General features: G+C 40.3%; 1 protein-coding gene across 1 annotated transcript in view; it reads right to left on the bottom strand.

Moving 5' to 3' along the window:
- Nucleotides 1-7,653, bottom strand: part of PRDM5 (PR/SET domain 5) — a gene marked incomplete at both ends in the record, with an annotated part of 87,531 nt that extends 79,878 nt beyond the window's left edge. The window contains 2 exons of the mRNA XM_082315783.1: nt 2,310-2,393; nt 7,561-7,653. Of these exons, the coding sequence (XP_082171909.1) occupies nt 2,310-2,393; nt 7,561-7,653 (177 nt within the window). The remainder of the gene's footprint in view (nt 1-2,309; nt 2,394-7,560) is intronic.
- Nucleotides 7,654-20,656: the final 13,003 nt, after the last annotated feature.

Here is a 20,656-nt window from a genome sequence, read left to right on the forward strand (position 1 = left end):
AACTTCTTCACAGAAAACTATTCCACAAAATTGAAGTTCAGATCCCAGGCATCACAAACCAAGAAAAGAAATGTTCCACTCACGTTCATTTTTCCTTGACTTATAAAAAGCCTCAACTACTTAGCCTTCTTTCTAAAGGTGTCCTCTCTGAAAACACATTTTTTTTGACTGCCATCAGACTTTAGTGTGCTTTAGTGTGCTTTCATCCAATTGTCTTCAAATTAACTATTTTTAATATCTTTGGTACAGCTGACTACACACAAACTTGGCTAGTTACTGTGACTGCCTCCCACAGTCTCTGGAACAACCATCTACTTGGACTGTTTAACTTTTTACTTTCTGCATTCCTAGTCTCTATTTTCAACTCAAGACTACTCTCAGCATGATTTACATCATATTATAAAGCTCACATTCAGATCAACTTCAGTAATCTTGAACAACTTGGGTTCAAACATCCAGGAAGTCATAAAATTCAGTATGCAGGAATCTTTTCAAGGCTCTCAAAACTAGGTTACAGTAAGATATTACGAAATGGTTTTAGAACAGCTCATAAAAAACTCATTTTCTGATTTGCTGTCGATGGGGTCATATTAGTGTCATCAGTAAATACATGTATTTGCCTTTTATTTTCTGTCTTACAGAAGCAGATAAATCTTATTTAATCATCAGCAATGAGGCATCTGGAAAATCATATGGCTTTCCAACAAACTTAAAGACCTTCTCGTTGCTATAATCCACCCACAATCCCTTCCGAAAACCTTGTTCTAGGCTCGACTATTTTATTGATTTAAAATAACCTGCAGAAACATCATGAAAAGGCAAGTGAGCCAGGGCACATTAACATGTCGTGTATTCAGCAAACATTTATAACAGAAGCACATTGTATTGTTTTGTTTTCAGCTGAGAACAAAGAAGATGAAACCAGTTGCTCTAAGTACATAAGCAAAGGAGAGAGGGGAACGAATTATCCACACCTCCTCTCTGGGAAAGACTATTTTGGGCACACCCTAGGTTAAAAGAGGAAAAAAAAAAAGGGGGGGGGGGGAGGGGGGGAACAAAGGCACAAGGATTCACAGACTTGTGTTAAGACCCGTTAAAAATCTGGCCACTCACTGTATTTATATTGAGTTTTGGGGTTTTTTAGCGTTCTCTCACTCATTGTTCCAGGGTGTAGAAGCTATTTATTTTAGCTCTGCTAAGACCATATCAACATCAGCTCTCTTTATAAGCTGCTCAGAGATGTTAATGCTAGAGGTTTTTTTCAAACAAACATTTATTTTATAATAAATGCACAGATAGTGCTTTAAGCCAGATGTCAAACATAAGCTTTTTTGTACAGTGCCACACAACATAAAAATAACAGTCATCCTTCCACCTCTAACCATAGAAAGGTGAAAAAGTATGAAATGAGTCCCCTTCTCATTGTAAAACAGGACTAAAGAGGCATTCCATAGAAACTTCTTGGCTGGGGAGGGAAAGAAAAAAGGAAAGGAATTCTGCTCAAAGAACTACAGCAGGAAAGAAAGATTACAATGATGGAACAGAAGCACCAAAAAGCAGGTGTTTATAACAAGTTGGAAACGTTGTTATTGCAAGTATTTTTCAGTTAGTGTAATCTCCTCAACTGGTAAACTCAGATAGATTTTTGCTACGGGTAAACACAGCTATGACAGGAACTAGGATGGGTTAAGGACCTAATTACAAGATGTAGTATATAAACTACTATTGCTGCCTAATGCATATAAAAAAGTTTAGAAGAGCCCTGACGCTCATTATGCCTTCATCTGCTCACAGCACCAGGTTTTTATTTTGCTAAAGATCTCACAACTACACACTGCATTACAAAGTTGCTAAAAATTTAAAACCTTCACTTATCATACAATTGCCAAACCCTAGCACAAGTGTCACAGCAGGAAATGTTTTATGTTACAGTTGGAGGAAGCTATGAGCTGACACCTGTTGATCAGCATAAATCAGTATCTCAGTTACTTACAATCATCTTCCCATAGTCAAATTAATTTTTTTTTATTTTCACATTTTTCAATAACTTTTCACAATGTTGTTATATTCTTATGTTTTGCTTGACTTGATATTTTTCACACTTCATGGACTAGAAACTATCATTTGCTATTTCTTTATTGTTTTAAAGAAGTCAATCCCCCTTTGCCCAAAAAGCATATTTTAAAAGCACCAATGAGTACAAAATCTCCCTACAGTACCTTTAAGCAGGGTGGGGGGAGATTTGTTAGAGTAAACAATTCTGAGAACACTTTTGGCTAGGTGTGATGATGTCACTCTAGACTACTCACTTCCCACATGAGCCTGCAGTCTGTGTTCTCATCCAGTTCCTGTGGCATTCGCTTCTCGCCTGCGAACGGGCCGAATTTTTCACCCTAAGGAATAATTATAAAAGAAGAAGAATCAGTGGGAGGGAGAAAAAGGCAAGTGAATTACCAAACTCCAGCAGAGGTATCATTTTTAGCTTCAAATGGAAACGGACAGTTTTCCTTTGTCATCCTACTATAGGCCAAGAATGTGCGCATCCTTGAGGGTTCACCTTCACACTCATTCCCATTCTTTTCATAGCTTGGAGGATCTCTTAAAGCCATACCTTTCCTCTACATGCTTATTTCCCCTTTGGGAAACACAGTTTTTCTTTATTTTAAATAAGGCTGAAATTTTTAAGTCAAATTTCTTACATTTCTTGTAAGATTTTCAGGAAGTACCTTGCAATAGACATCCAACTAAAACGTAAGGTATTTGGCAAGCACAAAGTTTACATTAGATTTATTTGCAAGATTATTTACAACACTAATTTTTGAAGTGCCACAAATCAAAACACTGAATAACTGAGGTTTTGATCATACAGAGAGTTTCATTTAAAAACATAGGGAGTATGCACATGTCTATGAATTAATTCAAGCCTTCATAAACAAAATTAAAATGTTATACCACCTGCTAGTCAAAATGCATGCTGTGAAAGCATCCATTGATATGTTCTTCTAAAAGTTTTGGATATTGGTGTTTTTTTCCTTCACAGATGTCACACCAGCAGTGGGCTAAATTATTTAAATAGGACTTTCTTCTTACACAGGCCTAACTTTTCCCTGCCCTTGTCCTTATTTGCAGTGACAAGCCCTACAAACTGGAATGCATACTGCTATGTTCCTTTAGGCAGTATTCAGATCAAACAGCTCTACGTACTTTTAAGCATTAGAGATTATTACTATATAATGAAAAGCAACTTTGGTGTTTCTTTAAAAAATAACAATATTTTGGCCAGTAAAAGTAGCTATCTTGTCCACATGTCCCTTCTCCCAGGCACTTTCCATGATCCCAGAAACAGCCTGCTACACGTTTTCCCTCTTGCGTAGTTTTTGCAGACTGTCCACAGGTAGAGTGCAGAGGAAGAAGTGGAATGAAAAACTTCCAGGATCATTCCTCTTAGAAACAACCAACCAAATAAAAAAAAAATCTGGTATTTAAAATTAAACCTGAAGAGGTAATAAACAAAGGAAAAGAAAATTGGCATCGTATAACAAGGCAATAGAACTGAGTAGCAATATTTTAAAACGTGTACAACTAAGATTTCATTAGAAAGAACAGCAAAGCAGAAAGTAAAAAGATAAGAACAGCAGAAAACAACTGGAGCCCAGAGCAGTCATCAAGACACAAATATGGCAGTGATAGCAAAAGCTGGCACTATGGAGCTTCATCTCCTTCACTTCTCACTGATCTCCATACCACCCTTCATCGTTTTGCTAGTCAAATGAGGTCATGATTCCTCCCCTGCCAGCTTCACAAATCCTGGGATTTAATACTCAAACTGAAATTTCCTTCTTTTAGCTTCATCGGCAATGAAGGTGACAATAGGTCAATACAGTTCTATGTGTGCAGCCGTCAACGTTCTCAGCTTATGCTGCGTGCCACCCCAGCGAACATATTGCTGTCTAACAGGGGCCATGCAGATATTACATGGGAGGCCATTTGCTTAGACTGCATTGTTTGCTTAGATTGAGGAGGAAGAAGAGTCAAGATGGCGGCAGAAGAAATCTGCTCTGGAAATGTATGGTCCTATCTAGCTCAGTAAAGATAAGGTAGGCCCTGTCTGGAGCAGACACCTCCTGCCAGGCTGAACTGGCTTTTCCCATTCACTTAGAAAGCAACAAGTAGTTTTGGTGCAAAAAGGAAAGCAGCTCACTACAATTGCTGAGCTCTAAGAGAGGGCATAAGTACATCTGCAGACTCTCTCATTACTCATAGCAATTATCAAGATGAAAAGAAGCTTATTGGACTATAATTTAGATTAGTTCTATGAAAATAAAAAGGAAAAAAAAAATCCATAAATTTAAAACTGACATTAGTTGAAGACATAATGAATAAGGAACCTGAAAAAGCTAGTTTCCCATACTCACTTCAATAGAAGAATAACGCTTTTGAAGAGGGCATGAAGAGATTAACTTCTTCCTTAACTACTCTGGAGGCTTCCACAACCCTCACCTCAGTAATACTTTCATCCTAGCAATCCAAAGGATCCCTACATACCTTATAAAGCACCTACAGGGTTAGTTTTACTCATCACTGAAGCACACATCACCTCTAGGACGAAGCACAGCAACAGCTTAATACTGCATACTGACTCAAAACAAGAAACACCACACATCATTCCTACTTCCGCTACTCCAAATCAATAAACTTCTACTGCATTATGTTTAGGACCACCTAGAAGCTCAAAACAATAGCAAAAGGCAAGATGTCCACCTCTAAGTGTAAAGTAAATGTAACATGAACAGTAGGTGATTCAGACTTCTGAGCACTTGTTATAGCTTCTCAAATTTGGAGAGAAAGCCAAAATTAGAGACAGCAAAACCCGATGTCTTGGAACACAAGGGTCCAGGGGGATAAGTGTAACTATTCATTTAGCCTTTCAGAGCATTTTCTTCATATATATTTATATATTTATTAATCCTAGTTGATAAACATGCTGTCATATGCCAATATATATTGATCAAAAACATACCAAGACTTCAGCTTCCTCTCTGATCAATAAAAGCGAGGCATACAACACAGTCTAAAGTCAACCACAGAAATGGTCCAAGATATGATAGGCACATCATTCATGTGTTAAAAAAGCTATTTTCCACAGTTGCTTTTAAGAAAGCAGAAGTGACTAATCTTCCAGTTGCAGCAAAACACTGAGAAACGTAGTGGCTCTCTGATGATTATACCGAGGGCCTAATGATACTGGTGCTGTAACGAAAGGCCAGCTGTTGGAGGAAAAAAAAAAATTACAAGAGAATCACAGTTTTGGTAACAAAACAAAACAAAAAGTTTCCACCTTTTATAATTACAGACAAAAGCTTGAAAGCACAGCCTAAAGGCGCAAAAGCAGATGGCAGACAACAGCAGTTCAAAATGTATTATTACCAAAACTTTGCTAATAGCAGAATTTTCAGAGGCCTATTTCATGATTATTTAGCACTTGGAGAGTTGGTACTCCAATTTCTGATTATAAGATCATCTGAAATGTGTTTAACTTTCAGTTAAGAGAACTGCAGTTGTGTGATAGCAATAGAGAGAAAATGGTGCAGTATTTGCTACTCAGGGACATAAGATCTTACTTCACAATTAAGTGCCATATTCAACACCTCTTCCCAATCCCAAAGCTCCAAGGAATTCATTTAGCGGCTATTAGCTACTCTGTATCCTAGCCATGAAGTGTAGTACCGCTGCCTCATTACTGGACAGGAGAATGTTGAGAGCGCTTCAAATGTGATTTTTCTTTGCGTGGAAAAGAGTAACACATAGTCTGGCTACATCCAACATATCACCTGTGTTATTTACACATCCACCCTTCTCTGAACAGCTGTGGCAACACACTGCTTAGGTCTCTAACCATTTTTAGGAATGCCTGTTTCAACCACTGCCCACAGAGCAACTCAAGAGCTGGTTCCTCAGTCTATCAAAGAGCAAAGTCTGCCTGTCAGACACATACTTCTGATCAGGGCTTTACATACCACAACTGTCTGTGCTACTAGCACAGAGGATTCACTGCCAAACAAAGGACAAGCCTGTAACAAACACTGACACCAGACACTCCCAATACAAATAGATCTTACTACAACTGCCTCTACCTTCTGCATTCCACAGGCAATACAGGTCACACTTGCAACCTTTCACTTTTGCTACTATGTCCTGTATGATGCGCTCAGACCGGCAAAGCTGCGCATGCAGAGCTCTGACAGCATATATTTTGCCTGTATAAAGAGAGTTCAAAAGCAATGTGGAGTAATTCAGGCAAGAAAACGCCCTATTTTTCCTAGCATGCAGCTCTAACGCTTCAATTGACAACAGAGTAAAGGAAGGGGGCTCAGATCCTGAACTCTGAACTGACCTTTAGAATTTATATTGACATGGGGATGATGATTTCCATGAGCTTCGCTCTAGAGCTCACTCTACTTTAGAGTCCAAGGACTAATATATGCTAATACTGCACAACCTTCCTTGCTGTGTGAACTCCCAAAGTTTTCAAATGGAAGTTCAGAACCTCAGAGTGGAAAAAATTTAAGCCAAGTGATATAAAATTGTTCCCCTTCCACCTCCCATTAACACTCAGGGACACCTTAAAAACGAGAGACCCCTACCACATGGTGTCTAAGCCTTGTTGATGAAGCCACTGAAAAATTAGGCAGCCCCTCTCAGCCCACTCAAAGCCAAAACCAGGACAAAAATGGAAAGCAAAACATGCGAAATACATAGAACTGTATACTAATGCAGGGTTCATAACTTTAAGTATGCCTTTATCTGTTCAAACGAGCCACCTAGATAGTTATAATTGGGATTTCAGATAATCAAGAGGCTTTCAATTGAATTATGAGGTGTCAAGGGACATGACCTGGTCAGGGTATGAGAGATCTGCAGTTCAGCTGAATCACATCTTTCACGGGCCCGGCTTTATCACCCTGAAACGATGAATTAAATCAGCCATCCCGCCGAGCTCTAGGAGCAGGGAGGCGACAGGAGCCTGCGGCTCAGGTACCTCTGAGGTACCATCCTCTACCTCAGAGGCGCACCGCGGTCTGAAGCCAGCCGATAACGACGGAGGCCGCCCCGCCCGGGGGAGCTCTGCCCTCAGAACAGTGCCAGAAACACAAAATTAAAAGAAACAGGAAAACAAAACAAAACAAAAAAACCCAAAAACCCCAAACCCACAGAGAAAACCCTCCGCCGACCCCGCAGGGCAGTCGGCAGCCCGGCCCGCCAGGCCGCCGCGCCCGTTTCCCGCCTCAAGCGGCAGCGCCCCGGGAGGCTCCTTCTTATCGGGGGGGGGGGGGGGGGGGGGGGGGGGGGCGGGCGGTGCCTCCCCTGAGGAGAGGGAGCCCGGGCGGACAGAAGCGGAGGCGGCGCCGACAAAGCGGGGCTGAGGTAAAGTTTGAGGGCGGCAGCGCGGCCGGCGGCGGCGAGGGGCGGAGGAGCCGCCCCGCTCTCCTGTGATACGTGGCAGCCGCTCCCCGCCGGGCCGGGACAGGCCCTCACCCCGCTCGCCCGGCCATCACCCACCTTTTTGACTCTGCGGGCCGTGTAGAGCCCCATCCCGTCCTGCACTTTGGACGACTTCAGGGCAAACCTATCCGGCACGTACATGCCCAGCATTTTGCACCGACTCGGGCCGCCGCCTGCTACCGGGGAGGAGGATTACCGGGGACTTCCATCCCACCGGGAGAGAGAGAAAGAGGGAAACCGGGGGAGGGGGCAGGAAGAGGGGCTGGTTGCGGGGCTTTCCCGGCTCCTGAGGAAGAGGGGAGGAGCCAGGCGGCCGGCGAGGCCCCCGCCGCGGCCGGGCAGCGGGACCGCGGCGCGACAGGACGGGGCGGGGCAGCGGCCGCCGGCGGGAGCGAGGCAGAGCCCGGCTGCCCGCGCTCGGGGGCTTCGCGCCGTCGAGGGGCGCCCGGCCGCTGCGCGCGCGTTTGTTAACTAGCGTCGTGCGAGTGTCGTGACAGGAGATACGAGGCCGTGGGGTTTCCAGCGCTCCCGCTGCTGGGGCCTGGTCCCAACCACACGCCCTGGCACAGGACGTGGCGCTGGCGGTCTCCTAACGTGTCGCCGTGGGCTAAGGCAGAAGCGGCGTGCTCTGCAAAGAGGCGTAAGGGTGGGTTCCTCACCTGTAGGTTGGCTTTCCTTTCCAGAGCAAATGGCTCTTCATCATCCCGTGGTGGACGGCCTTGTGGTCTGGCACCGTTCTGGCGACTGGCCTTGGTCGGTGGGTTGGCTTTTCACTCGGGTTTCTGCAGCGGTGTAACCTAAAGGCAGGCGTGAGAGGAGAGAGGTGAGCAGGCAGCGCTGGGACTCGGATTTGAGAGATGGAGTCGATTGTGAAGCCCAACAGAGGCAGATGGGCTTCACCCTGTCACAAAAATCCAGAATTTTGTTTTTTTAAGAGCTGGGACCTCTCACATACATGCCAAAATACAAATCTGCTGGTACTTATAGATAAGACTGCTTAAGAGAACAGGGGTATTCTCATCAGAAACAATACCCAAACACTTCAATGCTACATAACACTTTCCATGAGCACTATGTTTTCTCAAACATCACTCAGATTTATCCTCCTTATTTTCGTATTGCAGGAATGGGTGAATCCAGATTTAGATTCACTTTTGAAACTACGTAATCCTTCACTTTTTGGGGATTGTTTTCAACGGAAATCATATGGAATGCCAGAAATTTAGCAATCCTAAAGGAACCTAAACATAACACTGTTTTTGTCTAAAGAGTAACATCCTATATATTCTTACAACGTACCCAGCAGGGGCATTGTATTCTGATTAATCACTACACACAATCCAGTTTGTACAGGGAAAAAGAAGTTACACTTTAGCAGGTTGCTAACATCACACCAGTACTCTTTTTCATGAAACTGCAATACCCAACATGGAACTTCTTCTAGAAAGCTGAATAATTTTGGTTGGGATGTCAGCCCGCATCATACATATTGTTGCTCTCTAAATTGAAACAGTGTTGTAGTTGGAAAAGGTATTTGGTTACATCTGATTATGCAGTAAAAAGCAAGTACTAATACAAGTGAGGCAAGCAGAGGGAAAAGGAAAAAAAAAAACTGAAAAATGCTATATTTATAGACATATTTTAAAATTGTGCTGCTAATATTAATAATTAGACCACTGAAGCGTAACAGCCTCTTTCTCTTACTATTCTTCCAGAGACATTAACAGATGTATAAATAGTACAAGTATTAAAAGCTTCTAGTTCCCACCAAATCATTAGAAAAATTTTGTACTGGTGTCAGTTGGAAGGAACGAAATAACGTCCAGAGTTCTAGTTACAACATGACAGTGAACAGATCACCATGAAACTGTATGTATTATTTTGGATCAGTTGGATTTCTGCCAGTCCATAGGCAGACATCTAGGGAAAAATAAAATAAAAAAAACCCCAACAGAACAAAACAGCTGGACATGAGACTCCCTTTGGCTACTTTCTAGCGCCCTTATATATTGTGCACAATGATGCCATTTTGTGTTTAGTATCTACAGAGTCAGATGGTAGATATCATAAAGGTTTTAAAAAAATCTTAACAAAGGTGATGTATATTCTCGCCAACATACATGTATGTACACAAATATGTATATAGTGCTGCCTGATACCATTCAATATATGAGCAACTGCTCTGGAAAATTAGATGAGGCCCTCACTTTGACAAGAAGAACAAAAGGAAGAGAGAGTCCAAGGACATGGTTGGAAGAATGCCTTTGGGAATGAGAACAATCAGACACCCAGGTTTTACACCTAGATTGATAGCCTGGACACTGACTGTTAATTTAGTAAAAAATAAAAAGAATGAAAATGGACTATCTAGATCTATGTAAGTAAGAATTCTAACACCTCAAAAACAAATACATTGAACAGAGAGGAATTAAGTTGTCTGGGCCAACTGCTTCAGTTTTAAGAGTAAGAGCAAAATTTAACTATTCTTTTAGTTAAGATCCAGCTGCAAAGCTTCCATATGCATAATTGAACATACTTAATATTTTTGTAGACTAGAACACCTTCTTGAATGGAGGCCAATCTGTCTTAATATATATCAGATTAAAATGTTGGCATCATTTTCCCTGTCTTTGACCTTTTCCAAGGGCTATGAATATTTTAAAATCATTTTCCACTTTATGAAGGCCTTGGTATTTTTCTCTTAAAAAAACAAAACAAAAAAAAAAGAACTTGGGGGTGTTACATCTTGAACCTTAAAAGATTACATTTAACTTCACAGAAATAGTACAGCATAATTTGCAATGCATTTACATGTTTTGGTTTTAAGGTCTTGAAGTAGGCAAGACTAATTATTTTCATTTATAAACTTCATCCATTATTATTCCAACGTGAAATGCAGTTATCTGTATCTCATTCAGTTTAAGCAAAATAGGAAAGATGCTATAGCATTGGACAAAACCGATGCCAGTCTCTCAAAAGGAGAGACTACAAAAGGTAGTGGAATGGGTGTTGTGAAATTAATCGGATAGTCACAACTGCCTGGCCACTTGTACTAGCATTTTTTTAAATTATTTAAATTAATCAGCCACTGACCATTAGGTCTTATAAATGGGCTTCATGCACTGTTGGTATTTGTCCTTTCTGGTTCATACAAGGGCCACTGGGGGGAAATAAAGTCAGCCTTGTTGAGCAGGAAGCTGACAACTGCTACTTGAGCAGACGTGTTACAGCTCAGTTCTATTCTGTCCTAGCTGCAGGTGCAAGGAGGGTGAGGTCTGAAAGGTCCGAATGAATCAAATTGGACAGAACAAAGATGAAAGACATCACATCATGCTTGAATGTATGTTGATCACTAGTCAATGGCAAGAGTGGAGCCCTGTAAGTTTCAACATAACTCTGTTTTATATTTAATACATAGGTAGTATAGGGGCATCTAGCCTCCTGCAGTCCTCTGTTTGTCACGAACAAAATTGATTGTAGAATGCATCTATGCCAGTGTCGCCTTCAACTGAGGATGCAGCATAAACCAGTGAGAGGAATTTTCTTGCTGCCATAGCTAAGTCATCTCTAAAGTGACCACGTGAACCAGTGAATGCACACTTCTGTTAAAAGCGCTGCAGATACACCAGGGTTTGCTGGCATAGCTGGCGGCACTTGGGAGCATGAAGGAATCAATTGTGTGACACAACTACACTGACAGAACTTCTCCGTGCTGACCGAGTCTCAGACTTGTGAGCCATGAACCCCTAGTGCCTAGGCACAAAGAAATGCTTCCAGGGCACTTTCCACACACACATGCCACCAGATAGCATAGAACAGGCAAATAGCTTTCTACTTTCTTAGTAGAAGCTCTGTTGAACAAAGTGCAGGAAAAACTTTTGTCTGTTCATTTCCAGCCCATTTTCCCAGAGACGGAGAAGTATGCGTTGGTGTGCACCTTCCAAAAGCACTCTTATCAACTGGCTTTCAGTCTCTGTATCATGATCCATATTGACCCTTCGATTTCTTCTCAGAAGGTCACTGCCAAACAAAAGGTATCTTTGCACTAAATATTTCAGCAGGTAGTATCTATCCTGTGCCATTAAATCACCACCCTTCCCCACACTTACTGGCTTGCTTTCTTCAAGTTCCCCACTCCTAAGCAACAGAAACACCTGCCCCAGTAACTTTCTTTGCTCTGTTTTCAAGTATTCGTTTCTTGGCACTTGCACTAACCAGGTGCAATTGAGGGGAGGGTGACAATTAATCCAGGAATGTTTGTGCTCACAGAAACAACCGACTTCATTGCCAAAATGCTGTCTAGGTGGCTTAACTGAACTGATGGGTGGCACTCATGCTCTAAAACAATGTCTGAGAAACTGGGTGATGTGCACAACTCGGACAAAAGATCGCATGCAGAAACCACAGTCACCCAGAGAAAACACAAACGACTTGTCTGAGAGGCCTCAGCCCAGATTAACGACAACACTCATTATTCAACAGAGTTGATCTACCACAGCCAGGCTAAACAGCAGTAGATGTTACTCCAAAAACAGGAGGAGAGTAGCTTTGATATGTACACAAGGTAAAGTTATTAGTTCCTATAATTAAGGATAGGCATACTCAATAGGGTCTTGCAAGATTTCAAATATCCATTTTCTCTTTAGCCAGAATCCTGGAAAATAGACTGTAAAGAGGGTCCACTGTGGAACAGATTCCAAACATGAAATCACACACAGGTTTCACCTTGTGTTGCAAACTGGAATTAATCCAGAGTATTAAAAAAAAACACTGTTGAAATGACAGTACAAAGTTATATGGAAAGAGTGAAAAATATTACTGTTTCATTGTGAAATCTTACAACCACCCAGATGTGGGAGGTCTCAGTGAGTTCTTTCCTCTTCCTGAAGGAACATTGAGTTTGTAAGGAAGCATGAAAGCGGGCAAGATTCATGTTTTCAGTTCTACTGCATATAATGCACTTGATTCTAATCATAAAACCACACTGCCACGAACATGAGCATATTCACTGTTTGAGATACATAAAATACATTTCAATTAACGCAACTAGGAGGTTTAAAGGTAGAATAAAGGACTTCTCAAACTTGGCACCAGTCACTGAACAAGCCTCAAACATAGAGGTTTTCTTTTTTTTTTTTTTCCCCCCAGGGGGTGAGGGTGTTTGGTTTGGGTTTTTGATTCCCCCTTTGAGCTCAAAGTTGCTTGTACCATGCCAGCACAGGGCTTTTGGAAAAGTCTTAGAGGTAAGTTTAATTAATCATTCTTTCCCAGTTGCTACTATAATTTGCAGGGTTTCTGTTTTATCTGCTTCATTACAGTTTTAGTCATTTCATGTGCACAATTGTAATGTTTTGTTTCCTAGTGTTATGAAGGTAGCCTCATCACTTTTGTTTTGCATTCTTAACACTCTGCACATGCTTCAGCTGCTATTTACAAAATAGCAAAAAATATGGAAAGAAATACATGGGAACAGCTGGGTTCCATTTTTATTGGCCTAATTCTTTTAAGAAAAATGCTTTGATAGTTTTAGCATTAATTTCAACTGAACCAGTCAAATGAATTGTTGGGGATTCAAAGAAGTCTGAGGAATATACCTCAAGTAAAACAGTTTATTCTGAAGCAATGCATTAAATAAAAAACACATTTTGGTGGTAACCTTAACCAAATAACATAGTAGATAAATAATAATGAACCACAAGTAACAAAGAAAATTATGAGGCATAATATACAATTTGAACTGTCATAAGCTTAACACAGAGCAATTATTGTAAGTTAGATATTCTTAATTCCTTCTTTCATTATCTTACTTCCTAAATCAAGATACCTTTAATATTTACATAGTAAGTCCTTATACGTGTTATCTTGCAGACTACTTCAAACTGACTTAACAGAGGATGCCCTTCATACATCTTGCTTTCCTGTAGTTCTGCTTTTTACTTTAATTGCTTGGTCATACATTGAGTTAGTTATGCTTAGGTTAATATGGAGCTGTAAAGCTTTCTACGTCTATCCTCAGGCATATCCACAGCCTGCACAATGCCAAGCAGTTCAAAAAAATCTCACCCCTCCTCAAAGAGCAAACACTGAGCTATAACTCATTTGCAACCTAGCACAGAGAAGCTGAATGTGTTGACCCACTGTTTCTCTGTTGCTCTGTAGTTGCTTGTTTAGAACTACATAGAACACCAAGGAGAAACACAAGGGCATCCAACAGCCTTCAGATTTTAAGCCTAGTGGTGTCAGGAACTATTTACATAACTTGCTTGGAAAGAGAAAGAGGTATTTTCAGAAGAAAGCTCTTGTGTAGTCATGGAAGCTGCTGTGCCCCAAATGAAATTCCATGGCAGGAATCCACGTGTGGTGACAAACAAAATAATTACAAGAGTTGTTGTCTGGAGTTACAATACTTGTTGCAACATCATACCAGAAGCAGGGTATGATACTCCCTCCACCCGAGGAACAGCTAATTAAGACTCATACTTAATAAGTTAACATGTCACATTCTAAGAAACAAAGATTTAAGACAAAAATGGTCTTCAAGATTCCAGAAGTAAACATGCCAGCCGCTGAAGTATGCGGCCGCTTAGAAAGAAAATGTGTTCTCCAGAAGAAAGGATGGCTTTTCATAGCTAATCCCTTGCTTAGATGGTGTAGTATCATCCCTAACGGTTTTCAGGGACTTCACATTTCCTTCCTTCCTTCCTCCCTCCCTCCTCCTGCCCCTCAGGCAGTTGGACTGAAATCAGAGGCGCAAATGTGTTGGTTTTGGTGGTGGGTTTTTGGTTTTTTTTTAATCCTTTAAAGAGTTCCTTGCATCCTTAAGTATTAGAATATCAGCTTTTCAGCATCCATAGCAATACCAGAATTTGATTCTGGCAGCTGACAGATCCGAGAAAGGGCGATGTTCATGGTAATGGCTCCCCCTTCCCAGTTTGTACATTCACTGGTCCACAAAACATTTCTGCAGTGCAGATTAATCAAGTTTGCAGCTACTGGTTTGAAAACTTCCTTCCTGGACCTACATATCTCCTTTCCAGCCCCATCCACTTTCTCTTAACCCAGTAAGATCAGGAGCAGCACTTTAAAAGCAATCTTTGGCTTACGTGGATTGTACCCCATTTACAGGACACTTACAATATTGTCAGACTATTTCCTCTTTGTTCATGTACATCTGAATATTTCCAGTGTGCAAGTAATGTTTAGCTTTGACCAGGTATGCAAAGGTTTCGGTCAGATATTTCCCTGGAATTTGCCAAGCCCATTTCTCTGACTAGGTACAAGGTCATTAACTTTGTATGGGATCATTGTTCTTTTTTCAGTGTAAATGACTTCCCAGACCTTCTACACTGCAGTATCTGGACCAAGATGGAAAAAGGGCTTTGCACTTTCTCATTCTGTGTTGAAGTTTTGAGGAAGCAAAAGGTTCAGCTTGTCTAATGACAGAATCTGAGGGGAGGATGAGAAGAGGAACAGCATACAGACCTCTCAGGGTTTTTTTGTTCTTTTCTCAGTTATATAGAGTGCACCCTAAAATACTTTTTTTTTTTTTTTTTTTTAAGTACTCCATTCCCCAAAGAAACCAACTAATATAGATGGGAAAAATCCTCCCCTTCTTTAAAGCCAATAGCAGCAACTATGGTATACAATACTGACAAGCTGAATATGAAACCATGTTGCTTTAGTCCAGCACATGCAGACACAATGACTCTTCTATTGTTTCTGAAAACAAATCCAAGAAGTGTAATACTCTCAAATGAAAGATTTAGAAACAGAAGCAGCAAATTAACTAGCAGAGCTTAGTAAGAGCTGCATATGCCTTTAAAGTCTGCCCTGCTTTGGGGACAATGGCACCCTTGCTACTAGTAATCACCAGGCACAGTGACTCTAAGTACCTGGAACAAATTGTGTTGACATGGAGTCAACTGAAACCATATGTTATACTACCAACTAAAAACTCAATCTCTTAGATCTAAGACAATCTACTTTCCTAAACAATGAAATGTGCCTTTTGTAAATATGACAATAAGCCCCATCTACTCAGTGTCTCAGGTTTGGTTTTTTTTTTTTTTCTCCAGTTCTGTTTGTTTTGTCTGTATTTTCTGGCGATCTGAAAAACTTAATTTATTCTTTCCCTAATGCACTTTGATTTGCTGAGGAAAATTCCTTTCAGAGCTATTTTTAAGGACTGCTTTCTTTTTTTGTGGCTTGTTGTTTTTTTTCTACACTGATTCTTTCAGAGTTTTTTTGAATTCAGTAAACATTCCAACTTAAAAAAAGTATTTCCCCACCAAATCTCTCTTCTAATCAACGCACAGTTGGCTTTTTCGTTTGTCTGTAAACCAATACAGACTTCTTGTGTTGCGATACTCAAGGTCATGCAAAGCAGTAAATGGTAAGATTAGTTTTTAACTTATGTCTCTTTCTTTGCTTACATGTACAGAGTAGTTACTGTCAAAGTTTGTTTCTCAGATATTTGAAGTCCTGGAAGTTAGCGCCAAGATTTCAGAACTAAGAATTTTCCCCTTCCCCTTTGAAAATATTAAAATACATACATGTGTTTGCATTTCCATTCCCAAGCTGATTGCGTATTAAGTGTTCACTCCTATTGTTTCAGAGGTTTTTAAACTAGAGTGTAAAAAGAATTCTTAAGACAAAATATTAAGTGACTAAGTACCAGATTAAGCTAGTAATTCAGGTTTCATAGTGATGTATTAAGTAATGACCACTTAATTAATCCACGTCATACAGACCTAAAAGCAGCACAATATAATTACACTATAGTAGATTTTTGCTGCTATCTCACATGACAACTTCAAGTAAGCAATATAGGAAAGAAGTCTAAAGAGCTAGTAGAAAATGGTTAAAAATGCTGAGTAACAGCAACTCACTTAGACTAGCAGGCTCTGCCCTGAGCCTTGTAGTGTTTACATTTTTATCTTGACAAATTGAAGGTGTGATCTATTAAAACAGGTTGCAGTTCAATAGTGGAAAGATTTCATAGCTACAGAACAGAAGCAAAAAGGATAGAGAATACAATTTGTATACTCATGTTACGCGCCAATATAAAAGAACCCAGAAAAACATGAACTTAGGGAATCTTGGAAATTCAGAAATTGGAGCAGAAGACTCCAAAATACTTATTTTAAAACATTTAGCGTAAGCCGTCTCCATTATTTTTATTAGTGACAGGAACTGACTGAATCACTTTATGCAGCAGCAAATGAACTCGTGGGCCACATCCTTATGCATTCTAGAAGTGTTTTCCTCAGCTCAGTGATATCCTGTTTCAGCTCAAGAGTGACTTCCTAAACTGATCTCACCCACCCTGTTTTTCCTGTTAGCCCCTTCAGGATCAGCTCACCCTTTTTTTTTTTTCCTTCATCAATGGAAAGTGACTTTCCAGATCCAGCTTCTCCCTGGTGAGCTACCTCCTTCAACCCTAACCATTCACATACATGCCCCATTGCATAAAGGTCATACCTTCTCAGGCCCCATTTCCCATTAGGCCTTGCACTGAGTTGATCATATGCTCCGTTGGGGAGCAATATGTCTTAAACTTACCTACTTCCTCTCCTACTTGCAACCTAATCTTGAGAGGGATCTTCATGTAAGACGAGCTTTGTCACCAAGCTGAGTCCTACTCTCTGCAACTATTTTTATTGGTTGAAATAACATAGAAATTAGGCTCCCTTTCAGTACCTGCTCTGTGCCCGTCATTGAACTCATCATATTTGGCAGTCCAACCACACAATAAATTCTTTATAAAACCTTGAAAGAGTTTTAACGCTGTGAAGTATTTTTCCACCATTCCTGAACAGGACATGGAAGCTGGAACACCGTGTTGGTTTTTCCTGTAGCAGGAAGACAGCTGACTACTGTACTATGAACTTATATTGTTAATATTATTATAGCAGATGGATGGCAACTCTCATTACTGACCTCTGCCTTTTATGTCTGCCACAGGGTATTGGATATTCATATTTTCATTTCACCATGAATCTTTAGCACTCCGCTACATAGAGTATCATAAAGCTGCTACACAAAATGCTTTTAAATCCTTGGAGAATGGCTGCATACACGCAGAAGATATTTCTCAGAACTGCCAGCTACGGAAAAATCATTTTGGCACTCTAAGCACGTTTTCAAAATCTGTCCTGTCCTTTGCTCAGAGGCTTGTCTCAGGTCATCTTTCACATAATTATTATGCCTTTTGGCCTCACCATCTTCCTCCCATTCTCAGAAGAACAGCACTGACTTACCTTCTTTTCAACAGCATGAATGTCCACTAGCTTCTACCTTTCAGTATGCTCTTTAGCTGTGTCTGAACCACCAGCGGAGGGCTTAAGCCCGCTTATTATCCTCACTACATACTTGTTAGCTTCTTCCCCAGCTGTGAGCTGGAGCGATTTAATTCCCCAGGTCGCACAAGAGAACAGTTTGCTCCAAGGCCTACAGGAAACAGGAACACAAATAGATCTACATCACTTAGTTGGGGAGCTAAGCCTAATTCCCGGGTCCACCTAAGAGGCAATACTTACATAGTTTTAGTCATCTTAGACCATATCCCACGTTCAAGTATTACCTTCTTGCACTGCAGCCTGCATACCTGCTACTTTCCCTTCCAGCACCTTTCCAGCTTCTTTACTCACATCTTGCCTTCATTCCTGCTTCATTTTGGCATTTCTAGTATTCCCTTCTGCTGGAAAAAGACCCTCAACTTTTAGCCACCAAATACTTCCTCTCACCCCCCTTCAAAACTCTTTTTCCATGAATCCTTCTCAATTCACCACTGGTCTCACCGTCAGCACCACTTCAGTCTATCTTGTAGACTTTGAATTCAAAGAGATCACACATTTCAAGGATCAGCACATACCTCCAGTATTTACAGACCCTGATTCCCCCCCCCCCCCCCCCCCCTTTTATGAAGTGTTGAATTCACAGCTATCAATGGTATTTGACCCGAGATATTAGACAAAAAAGCCAGGTGGCCAAACCATTAGGGGTGGAGGCAGTAGATTTGAAATGCAAAGAGAATTCTCATTGACTTCAGGGGTCTAGTATCTGGGAGTAGTGTTTAGAAGGCTATTGAGTTTTTTTTCCTGGGTTTTGGCTATTTTTAGAACAGCTGAAATCAGCACACGACATAATTTGAGGTGTATCTCATAAGAGGCAATATGACATTCAGCCCCATAAATGGAATGTTGTTTCTTTCAGGTTTTGAGTCCTGTGCACAGTACAATGTTGCAAGGAGGACTGTGTCCTGTGACTACTTCTGCAAAATAGAATTATTTTGTATTGAGCTCTGCTTTATCTCTAATCTGCAGCACATTCCTATACCATTCCTTAGTCATTCTGTAATTTTTTTTTTTTTTTTTTAATTTTAAATGATGTTATATTTCTGGTAATTCTATGCCATCTATAAATTGCAAGGTTGTAATAAAAGATTTGGGAAAGTTGCATCAACATGGCAAAAAAAAAAAATGTTCTAGTCAATTTTAAGAATACAGTTTGGTTTGGTTTTTTTTTTTCCTTGACAAACAGAAACAACGTAGAGTTTTTTAAATCCAAATATAAAAATTAAATATCGTTCTAAACCTTTTTGGAAGTGTTATATGAACTCTTCAAAGAACGTTTCCTTAGAGCACACACCAAAATGAGAGCTACTAACTTAAGAATGAGCAAGAACTATCCTAAACACACCTTAGTGCTTTCCTTGGTTTTCAGTCTCCTACCTGCCTGTCCTCCATGAAAGTCACTTTCTCAGTTGGCAACATAATCCCCCAGGAAATACTTACTTCTCAGTGCTGTAACAAATTCTTCTGGAAGAATGGGAAATTCTTACTGCTTTAACACAGGCCTGGAGGACAGAGACTTGAATTCTTCTGTGGATCTTTGCTTCACTCCATCCAAACACATGTTGTATTCTGAAAAGAAGCCAGAAGCCAGTCCTGCATATAAGAGCTTAAAACAAATCAGAGTTTTCCACCCTCAGGCCTCAGCAGAACAAGCTTCACCAACACCCATGGACATGCGCTGCTTTATATGGCCTAAGGACCTGCATAATCAGGGGTACCATATATATAATCCTCATTATATTCCATCTAACACCACAGGTACTCAGCAGCTCTGTCCCAAACATTCAGAATTCAAAGTCAAGTCAGCTGAAAACGTAGGATCAGAGACAAACAGAGCTGCAAGTTACCTGTTGGTATGTGCTGTATAGGCTTGTTTTGTTTTTAAGCAACACATCCAGCCATATAGCCTATAGCTTTGCAGAACTTCAAATAAACAGAAGAGTTATCTTACAAAAATGAGATTGGGTATTGGTGATACTTAAGAAAACAAATGTCGTAACATTCTGAAGAACCGATTTCAACAATTGTTCTGATTTTTGACCACTGGCTGAATAGAATCAATTTCTGTAAAATTAAGATATGTCCTCCCATATACTCTATTAATCTTTGTAAATAACACATTTTTAGATCACAACTATCTAAAATTTCACTATCCATCAGACAAATAGAAAGATTTTTTGATGCCATAACGTGTAAGTTTCTGGCTAGCACACTTCTTGGGGCACTGTATTTCTTGTTAACATTATTTTACTGGCGTGGCCATGAAGTAGATACAAGATTGTGAAATGCACTGTGTTGGCAATTGTATGCCAGACTCTAGAGACTGCCTAATTCCACTCCCCCACCCTCTGGATACAGTCACAATATCAAATAAGAAAACTACAGACAGTACTTCTGTTGTTGTTCGAAAGAAAAATTACACATGATAGTCTTTCACAATACTTAGTGGGATAATTTATTTAACTGTAGGAGTCTTATTTCCAAGTCTGTATTATACAAGATGTCAGACTAGGCTCTAAAAAATGTAAGAAGCAGCAATCATCAAGTCTACAACTCTGGCTCAAATGATTTTTGGATATTATTGCCAAGGTCTATAAAGATAAACTGTAAAATGACTTATGTACACTAGAAAAAACAATCAAACAATAAAAGAAAAATGAAGAAAACCAACAGCCATTTCAAAGATTAAGTTGTGTTATTACAAATATTTTGTGCAGCTTAACACTGCTTAGTGAAGTTACTCAGTTTTGAAAGCGCTAGAAGGATTGAAGACAATAATATAATTTTTCTTTCTATTC

The sequence above is a fragment of the Platalea leucorodia genome (genome assembly GCF_965183815.1).
Source record: "Platalea leucorodia genome assembly, chromosome: 6".
NCBI classification, from domain to species: Eukaryota; Metazoa; Chordata; class Aves; order Pelecaniformes; family Threskiornithidae; genus Platalea; species Platalea leucorodia.